This window comes from Garra rufa, chromosome 4 (assembly GCF_049309525.1).
Source record: "Garra rufa chromosome 4, GarRuf1.0, whole genome shotgun sequence".
NCBI lineage: Eukaryota > Metazoa > Chordata > Actinopteri > Cypriniformes > Cyprinidae > Garra > Garra rufa.
In genome coordinates, this window is record NC_133364.1 from 11118161 (window position 1) to 11139513 (window position 21353).

The 21353-nt window shown below is 29.7% G+C and overlaps 1 protein-coding gene across 1 annotated transcript in view; it reads left to right on the forward strand.

Annotated features, from left to right (window-relative positions):
• Positions 1-21353, forward strand: part of sbf1 (SET binding factor 1) — a 72922-nt gene that overhangs the window by 35040 nt on the left and 16529 nt on the right. The window contains exons 7-19 of the mRNA XM_073837714.1: positions 125-238; positions 6511-6588; positions 9280-9393; positions 9476-9604; positions 9693-9791; positions 13153-13357; positions 13451-13563; positions 13680-13829; positions 14025-14093; positions 14816-14977; positions 15914-16176; positions 18897-19069; positions 19163-19236. Coding sequence (XP_073693815.1) covers positions 125-238; positions 6511-6588; positions 9280-9393; positions 9476-9604; positions 9693-9791; positions 13153-13357; positions 13451-13563; positions 13680-13829; positions 14025-14093; positions 14816-14977; positions 15914-16176; positions 18897-19069; positions 19163-19236 — 1743 coding nt within the window. The remainder of the gene's footprint in view (positions 1-124; positions 239-6510; positions 6589-9279; positions 9394-9475; positions 9605-9692; positions 9792-13152; positions 13358-13450; positions 13564-13679; positions 13830-14024; positions 14094-14815; positions 14978-15913; positions 16177-18896; positions 19070-19162; positions 19237-21353) is intronic.

Genomic DNA, 21353 nt, shown 5'->3' on the forward strand with positions numbered 1-21353 from the left:
CACTCAGTTTCCTGTTTTTGAAATATGAGTTGATGTTATGCATATTTCTGCATCTGCCCATATAGAACAATATGTTCAATCTGGGTTTGTATTTACGTTCATGTTCCTGTGTTTCTATTCCCAGCTCGATGTGATTATTGCAGACCTGGACGGAGGCACGGTCACCATCCCAGAGTGTGTCCACATATCCCTGCTGCCTGAGCCACTTCTTCATTACACGCAGACCGTCATCTCCATGGTATCTAACTTGTTTTACCCATTAGTTGGATGTGGGCCAGTCTTGGGTTAGGTAATCTCTGGCAGGGCTGAAGATGTCATGGTTGACATTAAGTTTTTAAAGATAATTTGACAAACCGCAGCACAGGCAGAGGAAGTGTTGCAGGTTTAATGGATGGATTGGGGCTATATAAACATGATATAAATATTTATCATAATGAGGCGTTGTGCCAACGGTAATTAAATGGTTCTCGGCACACATTACTCAACCAAGCACACTTCCTTGTTTAATTTACGCTCGCTGTATTGTGAGGAAGATTATAGTGCTGATAGGGATTTTACAGCAGCTTTATGGTGGTTTTAAGTCATTGTAATGATAGAGCAATATTCTATAAAAAAAGTCCATGAAACATTTGACTACTAATTTCTCAGTCAAAGAAATGTGTGAATTATTACACATTGTCCTAACCAGACATAACTTTATAAAGTTTTTGCGTAGAGATGCAAACTGCATATCCTTTGAGATAATATATATTTATATATATATATAATAGAACAACAATAACAAAAAAAAACTTTACTATCAACTGAAAACTAATATTGTACCTAATTAGTACAAGTTTTCTTTATTTCTTAAATCATGTGTTCTTATTATTTATTTATTCTGTAGTTTACTTGCTAAATAAAAAAAAAATATATAATATTGACTGATAATTGATATCTGAGTATCCCTTAATAACTACTAGATTTTTATAATTATTTCTTAAATACGTTTTTATTTATTTATTCTGTTATATACTGTTGTTAAATTAAAAAAAAAAAAAAAAAATATATATATATATATATATATATATTAACTGATAATTGATATCTGAGCATCCCTGATTACTACTACATTTTTATAATTATTTCTTAAGTTTTAATTATTCTGTTGTCAAATTAAAAATAATAATAATGTTGACTTATAATTGATATCTGTGCATCCCTATATAAGATTTAATACTGACCAAAAATTAATATCTGTGCATCCCTAATTGATACCAGATTTGTATGATTATTATGTTCTTATTTAGTAATTTAATTATTGTGCTAAATAAAAAAAAATAAAAAAAATAATTGATGTGTGCATCCCTAATTTTTATTATTTCTTAAATATGTTCTTATTTATTTATTCTGTAATTTACTGATGCTAAATAAAAAAAAACAATAATTGATATCTGTGCATCCATAATTTGTTCCAATTGTTGTATAATAAATATTTCTTAAATTATGTTATTATTTATTTATTCTGTAATTTACTGATGCTAAATTAAAAAAAATATTGACTAATAAATAATTGATATCTATGCATTCATAAGTAGTACCAATTTTGTATAATTATTTCTTATGTTATTTATTTATTCTGTAATTTACTGATGCTAAATTAAAAAATTATAATAATATTGACTAATAATTAATAGCTGTGCATCCCTAATTAATACCAGATTTTTATGATTATTATGTTCTGATTTATTTTGTAATTTACTGATTGTGCTAAAAAAAAAAAAAAAAAAAAAAAAAAAATATATATATATATATATATATATATATATATATATATATATATATATATATATATATATATGTGTGTGTGTGTACACCCCTAATTAAAACCAGGTTTTTGTTTATTATTTTTTTAAATCTTTATTTATTTATTCTGTAATTGACTGTTTCTGCTAAATTAAAAAAACTCTAATATTGTATAATATTTGATATGTTACCTCCTATATTGTGCATCTTTAAATTGTACAATATTGTTATTGGCTGTTAACGTTTTAGCAACTTTAACAGCCAAAGCAACATGTTTAAGATTTTTAAAAGTTTTTTAAGTTTAAATTTTTCATCTAATATTTATATTTTATTTCAGCGTTATTTAAATTAACAAAAGAAGTTTAGAGTTTTAATTTCTTTGGTTAACAATAACAACACCGCCTGAATGTGGTGGATTGCCATACTTTGCAATACATGAACACAACTCATTTTTATACTATTACAATTTAAAATGATTTTATAGCCCGTTATTTAATTTGGTTATGAATGCACTCAATTTAATTGGTGCATCACACATTTTTACTCCCCAACTAACAATGCCACCATTTTAAGCCTCAAGTCTTAAATCAGTTTAATGTGAGCCACAACAGCCTAAAACACAATGTTCATTGTGTTCATGACATGACAAAGCAATAAATCGCATATCTTGTTAATCTGAGTTTCTGTCAAGCCACAAAACCATTGTTATTTCGTCAGTGGTTTGGTTTCGCTACATTTTTGTCATCTGTGTAATATATAACTGGCCTAAAATCCTACTTATTATAACTGTATTTAAACATTAAATATGTTCTGATTGACTGCGCTTGTCACTTTGTGCACTAAATCACTTTCAGAAAAATACGCGTAAAATATACATACTTTATGACTGCGTCTCAATCTGGTTCCCTCAAAAAAGTATCTGAATCCGGCTCGTCTGTGCTCTCTGCGCTTCTGTAATTACAGAAAGCTGTTGTCTTGAGCTGGAGCTAATAACAAAACTCACTTAGCTAATTGAAAAGGTACAGGATATAGTTGCCTACACAGCTATCGGAAGCATCTTTAACCTTTGGATAAAGAACAGTACGGATGGTGAAAAAGAAAACGAGGAAACCCCACGTTTTCCAGGCAATTAAACAGATGAAATGGCTTTATTACTGAGGCATGGCCATCTCTTTTCTCAGCCATGATTATCATCTCCTTTCCCTGAGGGGATGCGGTTATGTGAGCCCTGCTCGCTCAAACATGCATATGCAACCTCTGCCACTTGTGCCGGGATGGTCTGTCTGCCTTGGCGCCATAGACGTACGTTTTCGAGAGACAGCAGAGTATCTGTGGGACTCTGGGCTTGTTTCCAGAGGGGCGAAATGTGAATGCCACACACATGGACCTTTCTGTGCCAATTTAGATCTAATCTAAACAAACACACACAGACAACCTGACACTTTTAGGTATGAGCACAGAACGGAAAACCCACTTTTTCCTGCAAAGAAGCTGATAGCTTTCTTTCAGGAAAGATCTAGGCATTAATAGTGACTCATACATCGTACTGTAAATTTAAATGGAAGATAGCTAATTGTTTATTTGTCAGAGCCTGAATAAAAAGTGTGTTGAAGGGAAAAATGAAGAGAAAAATGGGACAATTAAAATGTATGTCAACTAATATATATATATATATATATATATATATATATATATATATATATATATATATATAATGTATGTAATTATTTAGCAATTAATGATAAAAACGTTAATGTTTATGTCCTTTGACATTTTAAGCAACTTTACCTGCAACATGTGTACGATTTTTTTATTTAAAAATTTTAGCAATTTTTTACGTGCTTTGTCATTTTTATTAGTTTATTTTATTTTTATGTTCTTATTATTATTTTTAAAATTTATTCTCATTTAAGCAACTTTAGCAGCCAAGGCAACATGTTTAAGATTTTTTTTTTTTTAAGTTTTAAAGTATTTTTTTATTTATATATTTATTTTTTAGTTTTAATGTATTTTTATTTAAGCAACTTTAGCAGCCAAGGTAACATATTTAAGATTTTTTTTTTTTTTTTAAGTTTTAAAGTATTTTTTTATTTATATATTTATTTTTTAGTTTTAATGTATTCTCATTTAAGCAACTTTAGCAGCCAAGGCAACATGTTTAAGATTTTTTTTTAAGTTTTTAATTATTTTTTTATTTATATATTTATTTTTTAGTTTTAATTTATTCTTATTTAAGCAACTTTAGCAGCCAAGGCAACATGTTTAAGTTTTTTTTTTAAGTTTTAAAGTATTTTATTTATTTATATATTTATTTTTTAGTTTTAACTTATTCTTATTTAAGCAACTTTAGCAGCCAAGGCAACATGTTTAAGATTTTTTTTTAAGTTTTAAAGTATTTTTTTATTTATATATTTATTTTTTAGTTTTAATTTATTCTCATTTAAGCAACTTTAGCAGCCAAGGCAACATGTTTAAGATTTTTTTTTTTTAAGTTTTAAAGTATTTTTTATTTATATATTTATTTTTTAGTTTTAATGTATTCTCATTTAAGCAACTTTAGCAGCCAAGGCAACATGTTTAAGATTTTTTTTTAAGTTTTAAAGTATTTTTTTATTTATATATTTATTTTTTAGTTTTAATTTATTCTCATTTAAGCAACTTTAGCAGCCAAGGCAACATGTGTAAGATTTTTTTTTTTTTAAGTTTTAAAGTATTTTTTATTTATATATTTATTTTTTAGTTTTAATGTATTCTTATTTAAGCAACTTTAGCAGCCAAGGCAACATGTTTAAGATTTTTTTTTTTTTAAGTTTTAAAGTATTTTATATATTTCTATTTATTTTCCAGCTTTAATTTATCCTTATTTTAGCAACTTTAGCAGCCAAGGCAACATGTTTAAGATTTTTTTTTTTTTAAGTTTTAAAGTATTTTATATATTTCTATTTATTTTCCAGCTTTAATTTATCCTTATTTTAGCAACTTTAGCAGCCAAGGCAACATGTTTAAGATTTTTTTTTAAGTTTTAAAGTATTTATATATTTATTTTTTAGTTTTAATTTATTCTCATTTAAGCAACTTTAGCAGCCAAGGCAACATGTGTAAGATTTTTTTTTTTTTTTAAGTTTTAAAGTATTTTTTATTTATATATTTATTTTTTAGTTTTAATGTATTCTTATTTAAGCAACTTTAGCAGCCAAGGCAACATGTTTAAGATTTTTTTTTTTTTAAGTTTTAAAGTATTTTATATATTTCTATTTATTTTCCAGCTTTAATTTATCCTTATTTTAGCAACTTTAGCAGCCAAGGCAACATGTTTAAGATTTTTTTTTAAGTTTTAAAGTATTTTTTTATTTATATATTTATTTTTTAGTTTTAATTTATTCTCATTTAAGCAACTTTAGCAGCCAAGGCAACATGTGTAAGATTTTTTTTTTTTTTAAGTTTTAAAGTATTTTTTATTTATATATTTATTTTTTAGTTTTAATGTATTCTTATTTAAGCAACTTTAGCAGCCAAGGCAACATGTTTAAGATTTTTTTTTTTTTAAGTTTTAAAGTATTTTATATATTTCTATTTATTTTCCAGCTTTAATTTATCCTTATTTTAGCAACTTTAGCAGCCAAGGCAACATGTTTAAGAATTTTAAAGTTTTAAATACCAATAAATCAAAGCTTAAAAAAATGACAAAAAGTAATTCAAATCAAAAGCACGTGACACAATTTTAAAAATGGAATAATAATGAAAAATCTTGGACATGTTGCCTTATATCTATATAATCACTTAACAACTAATTATAAAAAAAAGTTAACATTTGGAATTTTTTTATTTATGTAGCTTTAATTTATTCTTATTTCACAACTTTAGCAGCCAAGGCAACATGTCTAAGACGTATTATTATTACATTTTAGCTATTTTGTTACATGCTTTGACTTTTTTATTAGTTTATTTTTTCTATTTATTATCAGTTTTAGCTAATTCATTTATTATTATTTAAGCAACTTTAGAAACCAATGCAACATGTTCAAGATTTTTATTTTTTATTTTTAAGTTTAAGTTGCTGAAATTATAAATTAAAGCTAAAAAAAATAATTAAAATGTCAGAGCACATAAAATTTCTCAAATTTAAAAATGAACAATCTCAAACATGTTGCTATATATATTTATTTATTTTAGCTTAATTTATTATTATTTCAGCAACTCTAGCAGCCAAGGCAACATGTGTAAGATCTTTTTAAATTTTAAAGAAGTTTTAAAGTTGCTAAAATAATAATAAATTAAGGCTAAAAAGAAAATAATAAAAATGTCAGGGCAGGTAACAAACTTGCATTGAAAATTGAAAACTAAAAAAAATAAGCTAATTTAAATATTAAATAAATACTATAAAACTACTAAATAATACATAAATAGATCCTGAATCTATATCAAACTCAAATGAAACATTTAGCTTTGTTCCTTCAATGACTTGCAACAAAATATTCATATCGGAAGTGAATAATGACCAAAGTTAATTTCATGTGTTGAATCATACAGCAAAAAAAAATCAATGTCATAGTAAATATTTGCATATTTTATTAGCTGTATTGTTTACTTGGGGCTTTTTCCTAGAAAAGAAAATTTGTCAGCATCTGTGTCGCTTCTTATCAATGACTAGATGTATATAGCAGGCAATCAAGACTGACTGCACCATAATCTTAATATGTATTTGTGTATTTTGTGTGATTAAAGGTTCTTGATCCTGAGCTGGAAGTGGCTGATCATGCTTTTCCTCCTCCTTCCATGCAACCATCCACACTTAAGATTCAGGTAGTTCTTGTGAATCAATAAATGTGACCCTGGACAACAAAACCAGTCATAGGGGTCAATGTTTTTGAATTTTTCGATTAAATAAGCTTAATGAATGTTTTGTTAGGATAGGACAATATTTGGAAAATATTTGAAAATCTGAGGGCGCAAAAACATCAAAATACTGAGAAAATCACCTTTAAAGTTGTGCAAATGAAGTTCTTAGCAATGCATATTACTAATCAAAAGTTAAGTTTTGATATATTTACGGTTGGCCATTTACAAAGTATCTTCACAGAACGTGATCTTAATTTCCTAATGATTTTTGACTTAAAAGATAATTTGATTATTAAGACCCATGTAATGTATTTTTGGCTACTGCTACAAATATACCCATGCTACTTAAAGGATTAGTTCACTTTTATAACAACAATGTACAGATAATGTACTCACCCCCTTGTCATCCAAGATGTCGTAATGTTTTTTTTTTGAGGAAAACGTTTCAGGATTTCTCTCTTTATAATGGATATGGATGGTGCTCCGAAGTTTGAACTTCTAAAACGCAGTTTAAATGCAGCTTCAAAAGGCTCTAAACGATCCCAGCCGAGGAGGAAGGGTCTTATCTAGCGAAACGATCGGTTATTTTCGAAACAAATTGACAATTTATATACTTTTTAGCTTCAAATGCTCGTCTTGTCTAGTCTCTGCGCAGTGCATGTGTACTCAGTAGAATCCGGGTCGATGCTGTTAGGGGATGTTGAAAAACTCCCGTCTCGTTTATGTCTTCAATGTCAAAATTGTCCTACAATGCTGTTTTTACCTTTTTTTGTAAAGGGCGTTTGAGTTTCTTTGTATGTTCACTTTGTAAACACTATGTTGGTACTTTTGCAGCGATCTAAGGCTTTTTTGAAGATGGGGAAGAAAACGAGATGGGTATTTTTCGACATACCCTAACTGTATTTGCCCGAATCACACAGACTTCGCATGTGCTGCGCAGAGATGAGGCAAGACGAGCATTTGAGGTTAAAAAGTATATAAATGGTCAATTTGTTTCGAAAATAACCGATCGTTTCGCTAGATAAGACCCTTCCTCATCGGCTGGGATTGTTTAGAGCCTTTTGAAGCTGCATTTAAAGTGCATTTTGGAAGTTCAAACTTCGGGGCGCCATCCATATCCATTATAAAGATAGAAGTCCTGAAATGTTTTCCTCAAAAAAAACATAATTTCTTTACGACTGAGGAAAGAAAGACATGAACATCTTTGATGACAAGGGGGTGAGTACATTATCTGTGCATTGTTGTTATGAAAGTGAACTAATCCTTTAAAGGAACACTCCACTTTTTTTGGAAATAGGCTCATTCTCCAACTCCCCCCGAGTTAATAAGCTGAGTTTTACTGTTTTGAAATCCATTCAGCCGTTCTCCTGTTCTGGCGATATCACTTTTAGCATAGCTTAGCATAGATCATTGAATCCTATTAGATAGGGCTGCAACGATTAATCGAACGATGTTGTGAGGCGCGTCTAGACAATGAAGCGGTACTTTGATTAGTAGTAAATCTCCATCACGTGCGTTCAGCTGGAGCGGCAATTCAAACACCCCGCCGTAAATCACTGACAAGCCACGCCAAAAATCGAATGAAAATCGAATTCGATTTTCAGCGCGATTTGGCGTGGCTTGTCAGTGATTTACGGCGGGGTGTTTGAATTGCCGCTCCAGCTGAACGCACGTGATGGAGATTTACTACTAATCAAAGTACCGGCTTCATTGTCTAGACGCGCCTCACAACATCGTTCGATTAATCGTTGCAGCCCTACTATTAGACCAATAGCATCGCGTTCAAAAATGACCAACGAGTTTCCATATTTGTCCCATTTAAAACTTGACTCTTCTGTAGTTATATCGTGTACTAAGACCGGTGGAAATGCAAAGCTGCGAGTTTGTAGGCTGATAAGATTAGGAACTACACTTCCATTCCGGCGTAATAGTCAAGGAAGTTTGCTGCCGTAATAAGGCTGAAGCAGGAGCAGTAATACCACGCAGCACATGTGCAAATGCTAAACTAGCTGGGAACTCATTTCTGATAATACTCCGCCTGCTTCGGCCATATTACGGCAGCAAACTTCCTTGACTATTACGCCGGAATGGAAGTGTAGTTCCTAATCTTATCAGCCTACAAACTCGCAGCTTTGCATTTCCACCGGTCTTAGTACACGATATAAACTACAGAAGAGTCAAGTTTTAAATGGGACAAATATGGAAACTCGTTGGTCATTTTTGAACGCAATGCCACTGGTCTAATAGGATTCAATGATTTATGCTAAGCTATGCTAAAAGTGATATCGCCAGAACAGGAGAACGGCTGAATGGATTTCAAAACGGTAAAAATCAACTTATTAACTCGGGGGGAGTTGGAGAATGAGCCTATTTCCAAAAAAAGTGGAGTGTTCCTTTAAGACTGGTTTTGTGGTCCAGCATTACAAATATGCTTTTCCTCCTCCTTCCATTTAACCATCCACCCTTAAGATTTAGGTAATATGTTTTATAAATATCTTTTGAATCTATAAATATGCTTTTCCTCCTTCCTCGAGTAATCGTCAGCATCTAGAAATGCAAATGTTTTTTTATTGACGCTGAAACCCGACGTGACGGACGTGACATTGCAGGAAGTGATTGATTTACAACAGTGTCATTGTTTTGTGTGCACTACAGGATAAGGAGATCCGCGCTGTCTTCCTGTGGCTGTTCGCACAGCTTTTTCAAGGCTATCGATGGTGTCTGCATATAATTCGCATCCACCCTGAACCTGTCATACGCTTTCATAAGGTACTAAAGAGCTCTAAAATTCAACTTCAGATGCAATACAAAATCATAAACAGACCTATAAAGCTTGTTGTTTTCTCTCCAGGCTGCATTTTTGGGCCAGAGAGCACTATCTGAGGATGACTTCCTGATGAAGGTGTTGGACGGTATGGCTTTTGCGGGTTTCGTGTCCGAGCGGGGTCCTCCGTACAGAGCCACAGACCTGTTTGACGATGTAAGTCACGTAGGACATTGAAAACGATGTCTTGTTTTGGTGTTTTTCAAGCTTACTGATCTCTTCTCTCTTATTTCCTTTCACCTAGCTCATAGCTAATCAGGTGGAGCGCATTCGACAGGAAACAGGAGATCCTCAGAAAGTCATGAAGCATGTTAAGGAGCTGGCGGAGCACCTTTTCAAAAATGTATGTTTGGTTCATGTTTCTTACCTGTATACTGATTATTACTTTTATTATCAATGTAGGAAACAGCCGTGCTGCTTAATATTTTTTTGGAACCTGTGATACTTTTTTCAGGATTTTTTTCCAGAAATAAATGTAAATCTATGCTATCACTTTTTATTAATTTAACACACCCTTGGACAAAAAAAAAAATAATTTCTTTCAAAAAAGAAAGAATAAAAATGTTCTGACCCCAAACGTTTGAACTTTTTAAATAAATGCTGTTCTTTTTAACCATTTATTGATCAAAGAATCCTGAAAAAAAAGTATCGCAGGTTTCAAAAAATGTGTCAAATGAAGTGACTTTCTTTTTTCAGTCGCAAAGGTGTTAAGTTTCTTTAAGGAAAACATTCCAGGATTTTTCTCCATATAGTGGACTTCTTTGGGTTGAAGGTCCAAATTGCAGTTTCAATGCAGCTTCAAAGGTCTCTACACGATCCTAGCCAAGGAATGAGGGTCTTATCTAGCAAAACGATATGCCATTTTCTAAAAAACTGTTTGACTTTCTTTGCACATTCAATGTGTAAACACTGGGTCGGTACTTCTGCCTACATCGTGTGTGACCTTTCCAATGTGAGGCTGGGCTGGTGCAAGATGAGCATTTGTGGTGAAAAGGTATATAAATTGTATTTTTTAAGAAAGTGGCACATAGTTTTGCTAGATAAGACTCTTATTCCTCGGCTGAGATCGTGTAGAGCTCTTTTGAAGCTGCGTTAAAACTCCAATTAGGAAGTTGAAAACGTGTGGAACCATAAAATCAGTATTTACTGTTGTCATAACTCTCACTTAAAGGGATAGTCGACCCAAAAATGAAAATCTTTCAAATCTTCTGAATCTGTATGGCTTGATTTCTTCTTTGAAACAAAAAATGAAATATTTTGAAGTGTTTTGGTAACCAGACACTTTTAGTTCCTATTGACTTCTATTTTATGGACCAACAATACAATAGAAGTCAGTTGGAACTGAAACTAACCAATCAGCTTCAAAATATTTACTTCTGTCTTCTGGAGAAGAAACAAAGTCATATGGGTTTGGAATGACCCGTATAATAATAATCACATTTTTGTGTGTGTGTGTGTGTGTGTGTGTGTGTGTGTGTGGACTCTTCCAGTAATGTTAAACTATGAAAACAATATTTGAATAGTTTGTCATGTTTAGGAAATCTCAAAATAAACTTGTAAATTCCATAGGTAGAGTACAATGTTGTGATGCCTAAATTCATTTGTAAAAAATTGCACTTTACACTGCCATTCAAGTAAGATTTTTAATGTTTTTTAAAGAAGTTTCATATGCTCATCAAGGCTGCATTTATTTGAACAAAAATACAGAGAAAATGTAATTTGTGAAATAAAATAACAGTTTTCTGTTTTAATATACTTTCAAATATTATTTATTAATGTGAAGCAAAGCTGAATTTTCAGCATCATTACTCCAGTCACCTTCAGAAATCATTGTAATATGCTGATTTATTATCAGTGTTGGACAGTTGTGCTGCTATATATTTTTTTGAACCTGTATTCCTTTTTTCAGGATTCTTTGATAAATAAGTTAAAAAGAACAGTGTTTATTCAAAATGTAAATTTTGTGTTACAATATGCACTAAATTCAAAAGTTTGGGGTCAGTAGTTTTTTTCTTTTTAAAGAAATGAATAAAAAAATTGTTAAATGTTAAATCTTAGACATTCTTATTTCAAAGTTGCTGAAATAAGAATACATTTAAAGCTAAAAAATAAACTAATAAAAATGTCAAAGCGCATAACAAAATTGCTAAAATTTGAACTTTGACAAGTTCTCAAAATCTAAAAATAAAAATGTGTTTTCCATAGGTAAATTACAATATTGAGATGCCTAAATTGATTAGCAACATTTGCAGTGATTTTTAAACTGCCGTTCAAGTTTGGGATCAGTTCAATATGTAATGTATTTTTAATTTTTTTTGCGTTTCTAATAATTGTAAATAAATAATTGTTTTAAAGATTTGTTTTAAAGGAATTAATACTTTTGTTCAGCAAGGATGTGTCAAAGTGATAGCACTCTATTTTGAATAAATGCTGTTGTTCTTAACGTTTATATTCATCAAAGAATCTGATAGAGTATAACAGGTTTAAAAAAAAAAAAATTAAGCAGCACAACAATTTCCAACATTGATAATTCTAATAATAAATCAGCATATTAGAATGATTTCTGAATGATCATGTGACACTAAAGACTGGATTAACAGCTGATGAAAATTCAGCTTTGCATCACAGGAATAAATTATATTCTAAAGTATATTAAAAGAGAAAACTGTTATTTTAAATAGGAATAATATTTCACAATATTGTTGTTTTTCCTGTATTTTTGATCAAATAAAATACAGCATTGATGAGCATAAGAGACTTCATTAAAAACATTAAAAATCATACAGATTCCAAACTTTCAAGCAGCAGTGTGTGTATATACACTGCCACTCAAAAGTATTGGAAAAGACTTATTTTTTGAAACAAATGCAGTTCTTAACTTTTTATTCATCAAAGAATTCTAAAAAAAAGTATTACAGGTAACAAAAAATATTAAGCAGCACAACTGTTTCTAACATTGATAATAAATCAGCACATTAGAATGATTTCTGAAGGATCATGTGACACTGAGGATAATAATGCTGAAAATTCAGCTTTGCATCACATGAATAAATTTTATTTTATTAAAATAGAAAACTGTTATTTTAAATTGGAATAATATTTCACAATATTGTTGTTTTTCCTGTATTTTTGATCAAATAAAATACAGCCTTGATGAGCATAAGAGACTTCATTAAAAACATTAAAAATCATACAGATTCCAAACTTTCAAGCAGCAGTGTGTGTATATACACTGCCGCTCAAAAGTTTTGGAAAAGCTTATTTTTTTAATAAATGCTGTTCTTTTTAACTTTTTATTCATCAAATAATCCTGAAGAAAGTATCACAGGTTCCAAAAAATATTAAGCAGCACTGTTTCCAACATTGATAATAAATCAGCATATTAGAATGATTTCTGAATGATCATGTGACACTGAAGATTGAAGTAATGATGCTGAAAATTCAGCTGTGCGTCACAGGAATAAATTATATTTTAAAGTATATTAAAACCAAAAATTGAAGAATTGGAATTGAAATAATATTTCTCAATATTGTTGTTTTTTTTCTGTATTTTTGATCAAATAAATACAGCCTTGATGAGCATAAGCCACTATTAAATTACATTATAGTATTACAATGCAAGAAAACATATGCATGCAAATTTTCCATGATTTTGTTTGTAATTGTGTTTCTAAACACACATTTATCTCTCTTTTTCCCCACAGGAAAACCCATACCCAGCAGTAACCATGCACAGAGTTCAGAGAACTGCTGAAAGCGCACAGTCCCGGCTCCCACAGACCACTTTCCCTCAGCTGGACGAGGTCTCCGTGCAGCTCTTTATAGACCACGCGACGGCAAAACTCAAAACCGCCCCGCCTGTGGTCAAGGCCGAACTGAAGGGCATGGTCCCGTCCGGACCCGCACTGGGTGAGATTGCACTTCTCATGTAGAAAACACCACCTCCGAAAACAGCTTTGTGCTGATCTTCATAATCAATGTTTACATCTCTCTGACTTCTAGGTGACATAGTGGACAGGAATGGAAATGTTCTGGCCAACAGCGCCAGGAGGTTAGAAGTGGTCAGAAACTGCATCACGTACATTTTCGACAACAAGATGCTGGAAGCCAAGAAGGTACGAGCCTCTTATTTATGTTTGTCATTCTTTTCTGTTAAACATAACCCAGATTTATGGTGTCTGTTTCTGCCAAAGCATTTATGATCTCTGTGTTAACTTGTGTGTGTTCGCAGTTAATGCCTGCGGTGTTACGTGCGCTGAAAGGTCGGGCGGCGCGCGTCTGTCTCACCCAGGAGCTCAACCTGCACGTGCTCCAGAACAGGGCTGTTTTAGACGACCAACAGTTTGACTACATCGTCCGCATGATGAATTGTACCCTGCAGGTAAAAAACAGCAATGTTTTTATTTAAGGAATCAGATATAGGGTGTTTATAGGTGTTTCTCGGATTGTAGTGCTGCAATAAGGAAGCGGGAAGTTATGTTTTGGTTCAGTTTATGATCGTTGTTGATTTTATCATCATCATTTACCTCCATAAATTTTGTTCTGCAAATGTTTTGATGTCTATTTTTATCTTCAGGATTGCTCACATATGGATGAACATGGAATTGCTTCTGCGCTGCTGCCATTGGTCACTGCCTTCTGTCGGGTGAGTTAAGATGTGAACCAACACAACGGCATTTCTGTGAAGAATAGGGAATCAGTAAGAGACCAGACAAAGAAGAGAGTTCAAATAGAGGGGGGACTTCTTATATGTGACCCTGGAGCACAAAACCAGTCATAATTTTGTAATTTGAGATTTATACATCATCTTAAAGCTGAACAAACAAGCTTTCCATTGGTGTTTGGTTTGCTAGGTTAAGACTATATTTAGCTGAGATACAACTTTTTAAAATCTGAGGGTGCGAAATAATCTAAATATTTAGAAAATCGTTTTTAAAGTTGTCCAAATGAAGCTCTTAGCAATGCATATTATAATCAAAAATTAGGTTTTGATATATTTACAGTAGGAAATTTACTAAATATCTTCATGGAACATGATCTTTACTTAATATCCTAATGATTTTTGGCATGAAAGAAAAATGTAGCATTTTGTCCCATACAATGTATTTTTGGCTATTGCTACAAATATACCCCAGCGACTTAAGACTGGTTTTGTGGTCCAGGGTCATATTTATGTATTCAGTAGGTATCCATATGTTAAGTGGGATAATGTTTATGTCTTATTTTGTGATAGTTAATAGTAAGCTGAGCATATTTTACTGAGTTAAGAAGTTCAATGAGTGATGAATGCGTGTCTGTTCATTTAAGGGTACTGTATGGAAGTTGGAGTTCAGCATCTTTATAGCATGTGTTTTTTGTGTGTTGCAGAAATTGGGTGGAGGCATCACCCAGTTCGCCTACAGTTGTGTTCAGGAGCATATGGTGTGGACCAACATGCAGTTCTGGGAAGCTATGTTTTACAGTGATGTTCAGAAACACATCAGGGCCCTTTACCTGGAGAACGGCGAGGATGGAGATGCATCCAGCCCTGTAAGTTTAGTTTATTTTTTATATTTGCTAATTGAGTTATTTTACTTCATTTTATTTATTTATTTATTTTTTTGTATTATTTATTTAATTTAATTCAGTTTTATTTAATTTTTTTGTATTTTACTTTATTTAATTCTATTTTATTTCTTTATTTATTTAATTAAATTTATTTTATTTATTTGCTTTAGTTCTTTTCTTTTTTGTATTTCTTTTCTTTTTTATTTTTTGTATGTTTTTATCTAATTTAATTTTTAATTTCATTTATTTGCTAATTTAGTTATTTTATTAAGTCATTTATTTTCTTTTTTATTTAATTAAATTTTTTGTATTTTTCATTTAATTTAATTATATTCTATTTTGTTGTATTTTAATAATATTTTTAATTAAAGTTATTTTTAAACATTACCTTTAATAAAAAAAAAACTGTACACTACTATTCAAAAGTTCAAAGATTTATTCAGCAAGGATGCATTCAATTGATCAAAAGTGACCTTTATAAGAAGACATTTATAGTGTTGCAAAAGATTTTTAGAAATGTTTCTAGAGCAGCAAATAAGCATATTAAAATGATTTCTGAAGGATCATGTGACTGGAGTAACAATGCTCAAAATTCAGCATTGCATCACAGGAATAAATTACATTTTAAAATATATTCAAATAGAACACAGATATTTTGAATTGTAATAATATTTTAGAATTTTACTGTGTTTACTGTATTTTAAATCAAATAAGTGCAGCTTTAGTGAGCAGAAGAGACTTCTTTCTACACCATCTTTTCTTTTAAATGTATTATTAAATACTTATTTATTAATAAAAAATAAAAATACAATTTTTTATTGAAATGTTTATTAATATGTACTTATTTATTATTTACAAAAAATGTATTAAATATTTATTTTTACTGCTACCTTTTGAACTTTGACTTGCTTCTTTCAGGACGGAGAGGGCATTGGGGGTCAGAAGCCAATAAGTGCACTGGAGTTGGCGTCTGAGCAGAGCCGTCTGTGGCCTACACTGAGTAAGGAACAGCAACAGGAGCGCGTTCAGAAGGAAGAGAGTACAGTTTTCAGTCAGGCCATCCACTATGCCAACCGTATGAGTTACCTGCTGCTGCCGCTCGACACCAGTAAGAACCGCCTGCTCCGCAACACCGGCTTTGGAGATGTGGAGAGCGTCAGCAACAGCTACGTCACGAACAGGTGTGTGGGCACAAAAACACAGTTTGAAAATAAAATAAAAGGTGAAAAATAAGTAAATACATATAACTTTCATTTTAGGGTGAACTAATAATTTGTTTGAACAAAAAATAAATTATTTAAAAAATAATTACATAATTATGACATGAGGGTAAGTGAATAAAGATAAAAAAAAAAAAATCTAATTAAACTCATTTAAGTGAAATTAAATTAAATACAAGGTGAAAAATAAAATAAAAGAGCATGAATAAATATAACTTTTATTTTAGGGGGAAGGTCATTATTAGGTAAACAGAAAATAAATTATTTAAAAAATAAATAAAAGAAGCTAAGTAAAACGTGGAATGACAAGAGGGTAAGTAAATGAAGATATAAATATAATAAAAGGTATAAAATATAATAAAAGCTAAAAAATAAAATTAAATACAAGGTAAAAAATAAAGTACAATAAAAGGTGAAAAACGAAAAATAAAATAAAAAAGCATGAGTATGTAAATATAACTTTTATTTTAAGGTGAACTAATAATTTTAGGTTTAAGATATTTTTGTGTAAATTAAGATCAAAATAAAGGTAAAAAATTAAATAAAAGGTGAAAAATTAAAGTAAATTAAATACAAGGTGAAAAATAAAATGTGCACAAAAAAGAGCATTAATGAATATAACTTTCATTTTCGGGTAAACTAATAGTTTTACGTTGATTTTTATTTAATTAAGGTGAACAAAAAATAAAAAATAAGGTAAAAAAATAAATAAAAGAACAATTAAATGCAAGGTAAAAAAATTAATGGAGTAAAAGAAAAAGTGAAAAATAAAATAAAATAAAGGTTAAAAAAAACATGAAAAAGTCGATTAAATACAAGGTGAAAAATAAATTGAAGTAATATAAAAAGCGCAAATAAATAAATAAAATGAAATGAAAAGAGCATAAATATAACTTTCATTTTGGGTTAAACTAATATTAGGTTGAAGATGGCTTTTGTTTAAGGTGAACAAAAAATAAAATAAAAAAGGGTAAAATATTAAATGGTGAAAATTAAATTAAATGCAATGTGAAAAATTTAATTTGTCAAATAAAAAGTGAAAAATAAAATAAAAGAGCATGAGTAAATAAATATAACTATCATTTTAGGGTGAAGATAATTTTTTATTTAATTAAGATGAAAATAAAAAAATTAAATTAAATACAAGGTGAAAAATAAAATGGGCACAAAAAAAGAGCATAAATAAATATAACTTTCATTTTCGGGTAAACTAATAGTTTAGCGTTGAATATCATTTTTATTTAATTAAGGTGAACAAAAAAAAAAGGTAAAAAAATAAATAAAAGTTGAACAATTAAATGCAAGGTAAAAAATTTAATGGAGTAAAAGAAAAAGTGAACAATAAAATAAAATAAAGGTAAAAAAATAAAACATGAAAAAGTCGATTAAATACAAGGTGAAAAATAAATTAAAGTAATATAAAAAGTGCAAATAAATACATGAATAAATAAATAAAAATGAAATGAAAAGAGCATAAATAAATATAACTTTCATTTTGGGTTAAACTAATATTAGGTTGAAGATAACTTTTGTTTAAGGTGAACAAAAAATAAAATAAAAGGTAAAATATTAAATTAAATGCAATGTGAAAAATTAAATTTGTCAAATAAAAAGTCAAATGAAAAGTGAAAAATAAAATAAAAGAGCATGAGTAAATAAATATAACTTTCATTTTAGGGTGAAGATAATTTTTTATTTAATTAAGATGAAAATAAAAAAATAAAATAAAAGGTGAAAAATGAAAGTAAATTAAATACAAGGTGAAAAATAAAATGTGCACAAAAAAGAGCATAAATAAATATAACTTTCATTTTCGGGTAAACTAATAGTTTTACGTTGAAGATCATTTTTATTTAATTAAGGTGAACAAAAAATAAAAAATAAGGTAAAAAAATAAATAAAAGTTGAACAATTAAATGCAAGGTAAAAAAATTAATGGAGTAAAAGAAAAAGTGAAAAATAAAATAAAATAAAGGTTAAAAAACATGAAAAAGACGATTAAATACAAGGTGAAAAATAAATTGAAGTAATATAAAAAGTGCAAATAAATAAATAAAATGAAATTAAAAGAGCATAAATAAATATAACTTTCATTTTGGGTTAAACTAATATTAGGTTGAAGATAACTTGTTTAAGGTGAACAAAAAATTCAATAAAAAAAGGTGAAAATTTAAATTTGTCAAATAAAAAGTCAAATGAAAAGTGAAAAATAAAATAAAAGCATGAGTTTTAGGGTGAAGATAATTTTTTATTTAATTAAGAAAATAAAATAATAAAATAAAAGTTGAAAAATGAAAGTGAATTAAATACAAGGTGAGAAATAAAATGAAGTAAAATAAAAAGTGCAAAAAAAATAATAAAAGAGCATGAAGATATATAACTTTCAAATAACAAAAAATAAAATCTAAAATAAGGTAAAAAATTAAATGCAAGGTGAAAATTTAAATGGAGTAAAATAAAAAGTGAGAAATAAATATAACTCATTTTAGGGTGAACTAATAATTTTAAACAAGATATTCTTTATTTAATGTGAACAAAAAATAAATGATAAAACAAATTCAAACACGGAATGACAAGAGGGTAAATTAATGAAGACAAAATAAAATAAAATAAATGTGAAATGTGAATATAAATAAAATGTCAAAATATTGACAACTAATAAAAGATTTTTGTTCGTCCAGTATTGCGGGTAGCATGGCAGAAAGCTACGACACTGAGAGCGGCTTTGAGGACGCAGAGAGCTCGGATGTTGCAAACTCTGTCGTTCGGTTCATCAACCGCTTTGTTGATAAAGTGTGCAACGAGAGCGGCGTGACCAATGAACACCTGAAGGCTCTTCACACAATGATACCAGGTAAAAAAACATTGAACAGTGTAGCCATCAGAATCCGTCTGAATAGTACTAAACTTGTTTTTTACTTATAATTCTTAACTGTTTCTCTTTAAGACATCGTTCAGATGCACATCGAGACATTGGACGCGGTTCACAGGGAGAGCAAACGACTGCCGCCCATCCAAAAGGTAACCAACTCATTGTTTTATGTTCCGCTGGGCAGGAAATGCAGTGTAGAAAACCCAGGCAGATCCGCTCACATTCCACTTCAGCCCTCCACCCATGAGTCCGAGTGCCACTGCAGGTACGTTTGCGTCACTGACCGTGGCCTGAGTGATGCATGCTGGTCTTCTTGGCCTGCTGTTTGGAGCACACTTTTGTCTGGCCTTCTGCTGTGCTTTCCTTTAACACGAAGGTTTGATTTTATCGAGGATCTTGGTCAAATATTATCGCAACAGCCTAGCAATGCCTTCATGGTTTATTTCATATGTTTTGACATGAGTTTATCGAAAACATTTCCATTGTGTTGCACAATACACTTATTCCTGTATATAACCTCAGAGCGGTCTTAAAGGGGAAAACTATCTTCATTCATTTTTAATATAATTTATTTAAAGAAAAATTATCTTCACCTTAATTATTTTATTGTATTTTATTTTTCACTTATTATTTTTTTATCTTATTTTAATTATCTTCCATTACTCACCCTCATCTCATTGTTATTGTTAGCTAATTATTTTTTAAATATAATATATTTTTTTAAATCACCTTACTTTACTCACCTTCATGTCATTCCAGATGTTTGACTTTCTTTTAAAGTAATTATTTTATATTTTTATATTTGTATATTTTTTTTATTTACCCTAATTATAGTTAGTAGTTATTTTATATTATTTTGTCACATTTTATTATCTTCTTTTTTTTCATTTATTATTTTTTAAATATAATGTATTTTATATTCACTTTAATTAAATAAAAAGTTATCACCTTATTTTATTTTCCCCTCATGCCATTGCAGATATGTTTGACTTTGTTTCTTTTAAAGTAATTATTTTATATTTTTATATTTGTATATTTTTTTATTTACCCTAATTATAGTTAGTAGTTATTTTATATTATTTTGTCACATTTTATTATCTTCTTTTTTTTCATTTATTATTTTTTAAATATAATGTATTTTATATTCACCTTAATTAAATAAAAAGTTATCACCTTATTTTATTTTCCCCTCATGCCATTGCAGATATGTTTGACTTTGTTTCTTTTAAAGCAATTATTTTATATTTTTTATATAATTTTTATTTACCCTAATTAAATGCAAAGTTATCTTCACCCTAATTTTTTATATTTTGTATTTTCTTTACCTTATATTTTATTTTATTTGAATAAATTATCTTCCATTATTTCTTTTAATTAATTATTTTTAACTTATATATTTCTTTATTCCTTACCTTAATTAAATAAATGACTATCTTCACCCTAAAATTGTTTTATTTTTTTTTCTCACCTTTTTTTATTTATTTTATTTTCCACCTTTTGTTTAATTTAATTATTTTTTTAGTTTAATTAAATTTTCACCTTTTTTTATTTTATTTAAATTATCTTCAATTACTCACTTATTTATATTCCATTTATTCACCATCATTATATAGAAAAGAATACCTGAACACCTTTCCACGAAATATGGTTTGGGAACAACATGAGCAAGTTTACTGATCTTGAACTATTCATTTAAGCATGATAGGAGAACAGTGCAGTGAAGTGTGGTAAAGACCTTGCCTTGTTTTTTGATTTCACATGGAAGAGCAAAACTGTATTTTTACTCCACTGACTTCTAAAGAAAACTAGTCTGTGCTGGAGAAGCAGTCATGCATCTTTCAACACTCACTGCCCAGCAACCAGATCTGTCACGGGACGCCAACATCGAACACTTTCCCAACAACTCAAGCGAGAGAGTGTGAATGAAGCCCACCTGCTGAACGGCGCTAGACAGATGGACTCGAGATCACTTCCCATTACAATGAGACAGTAGAGGCTCATGAGATCCGTAAATCACTCAGAGCCTCAACACTGAATGTGATTTGAAACTTGCTCTTGCATAAGCGTCTAGAGAGGATTTGGGTCTAGATGGAGAAATTGGCCTCGCTTCACTGTTTTTGGACTCATAACGCATTTGTTTATTTGGGAAAAAAAGCTCAGTGGAAACATAAGCTGTTTTTCCCAGATGAAAATATTGCTTCTGGCATTTCTGGACGTGAAATTGAATTCGAAGAACTGTGGGACAGAATGTTTTACATCCAGATTA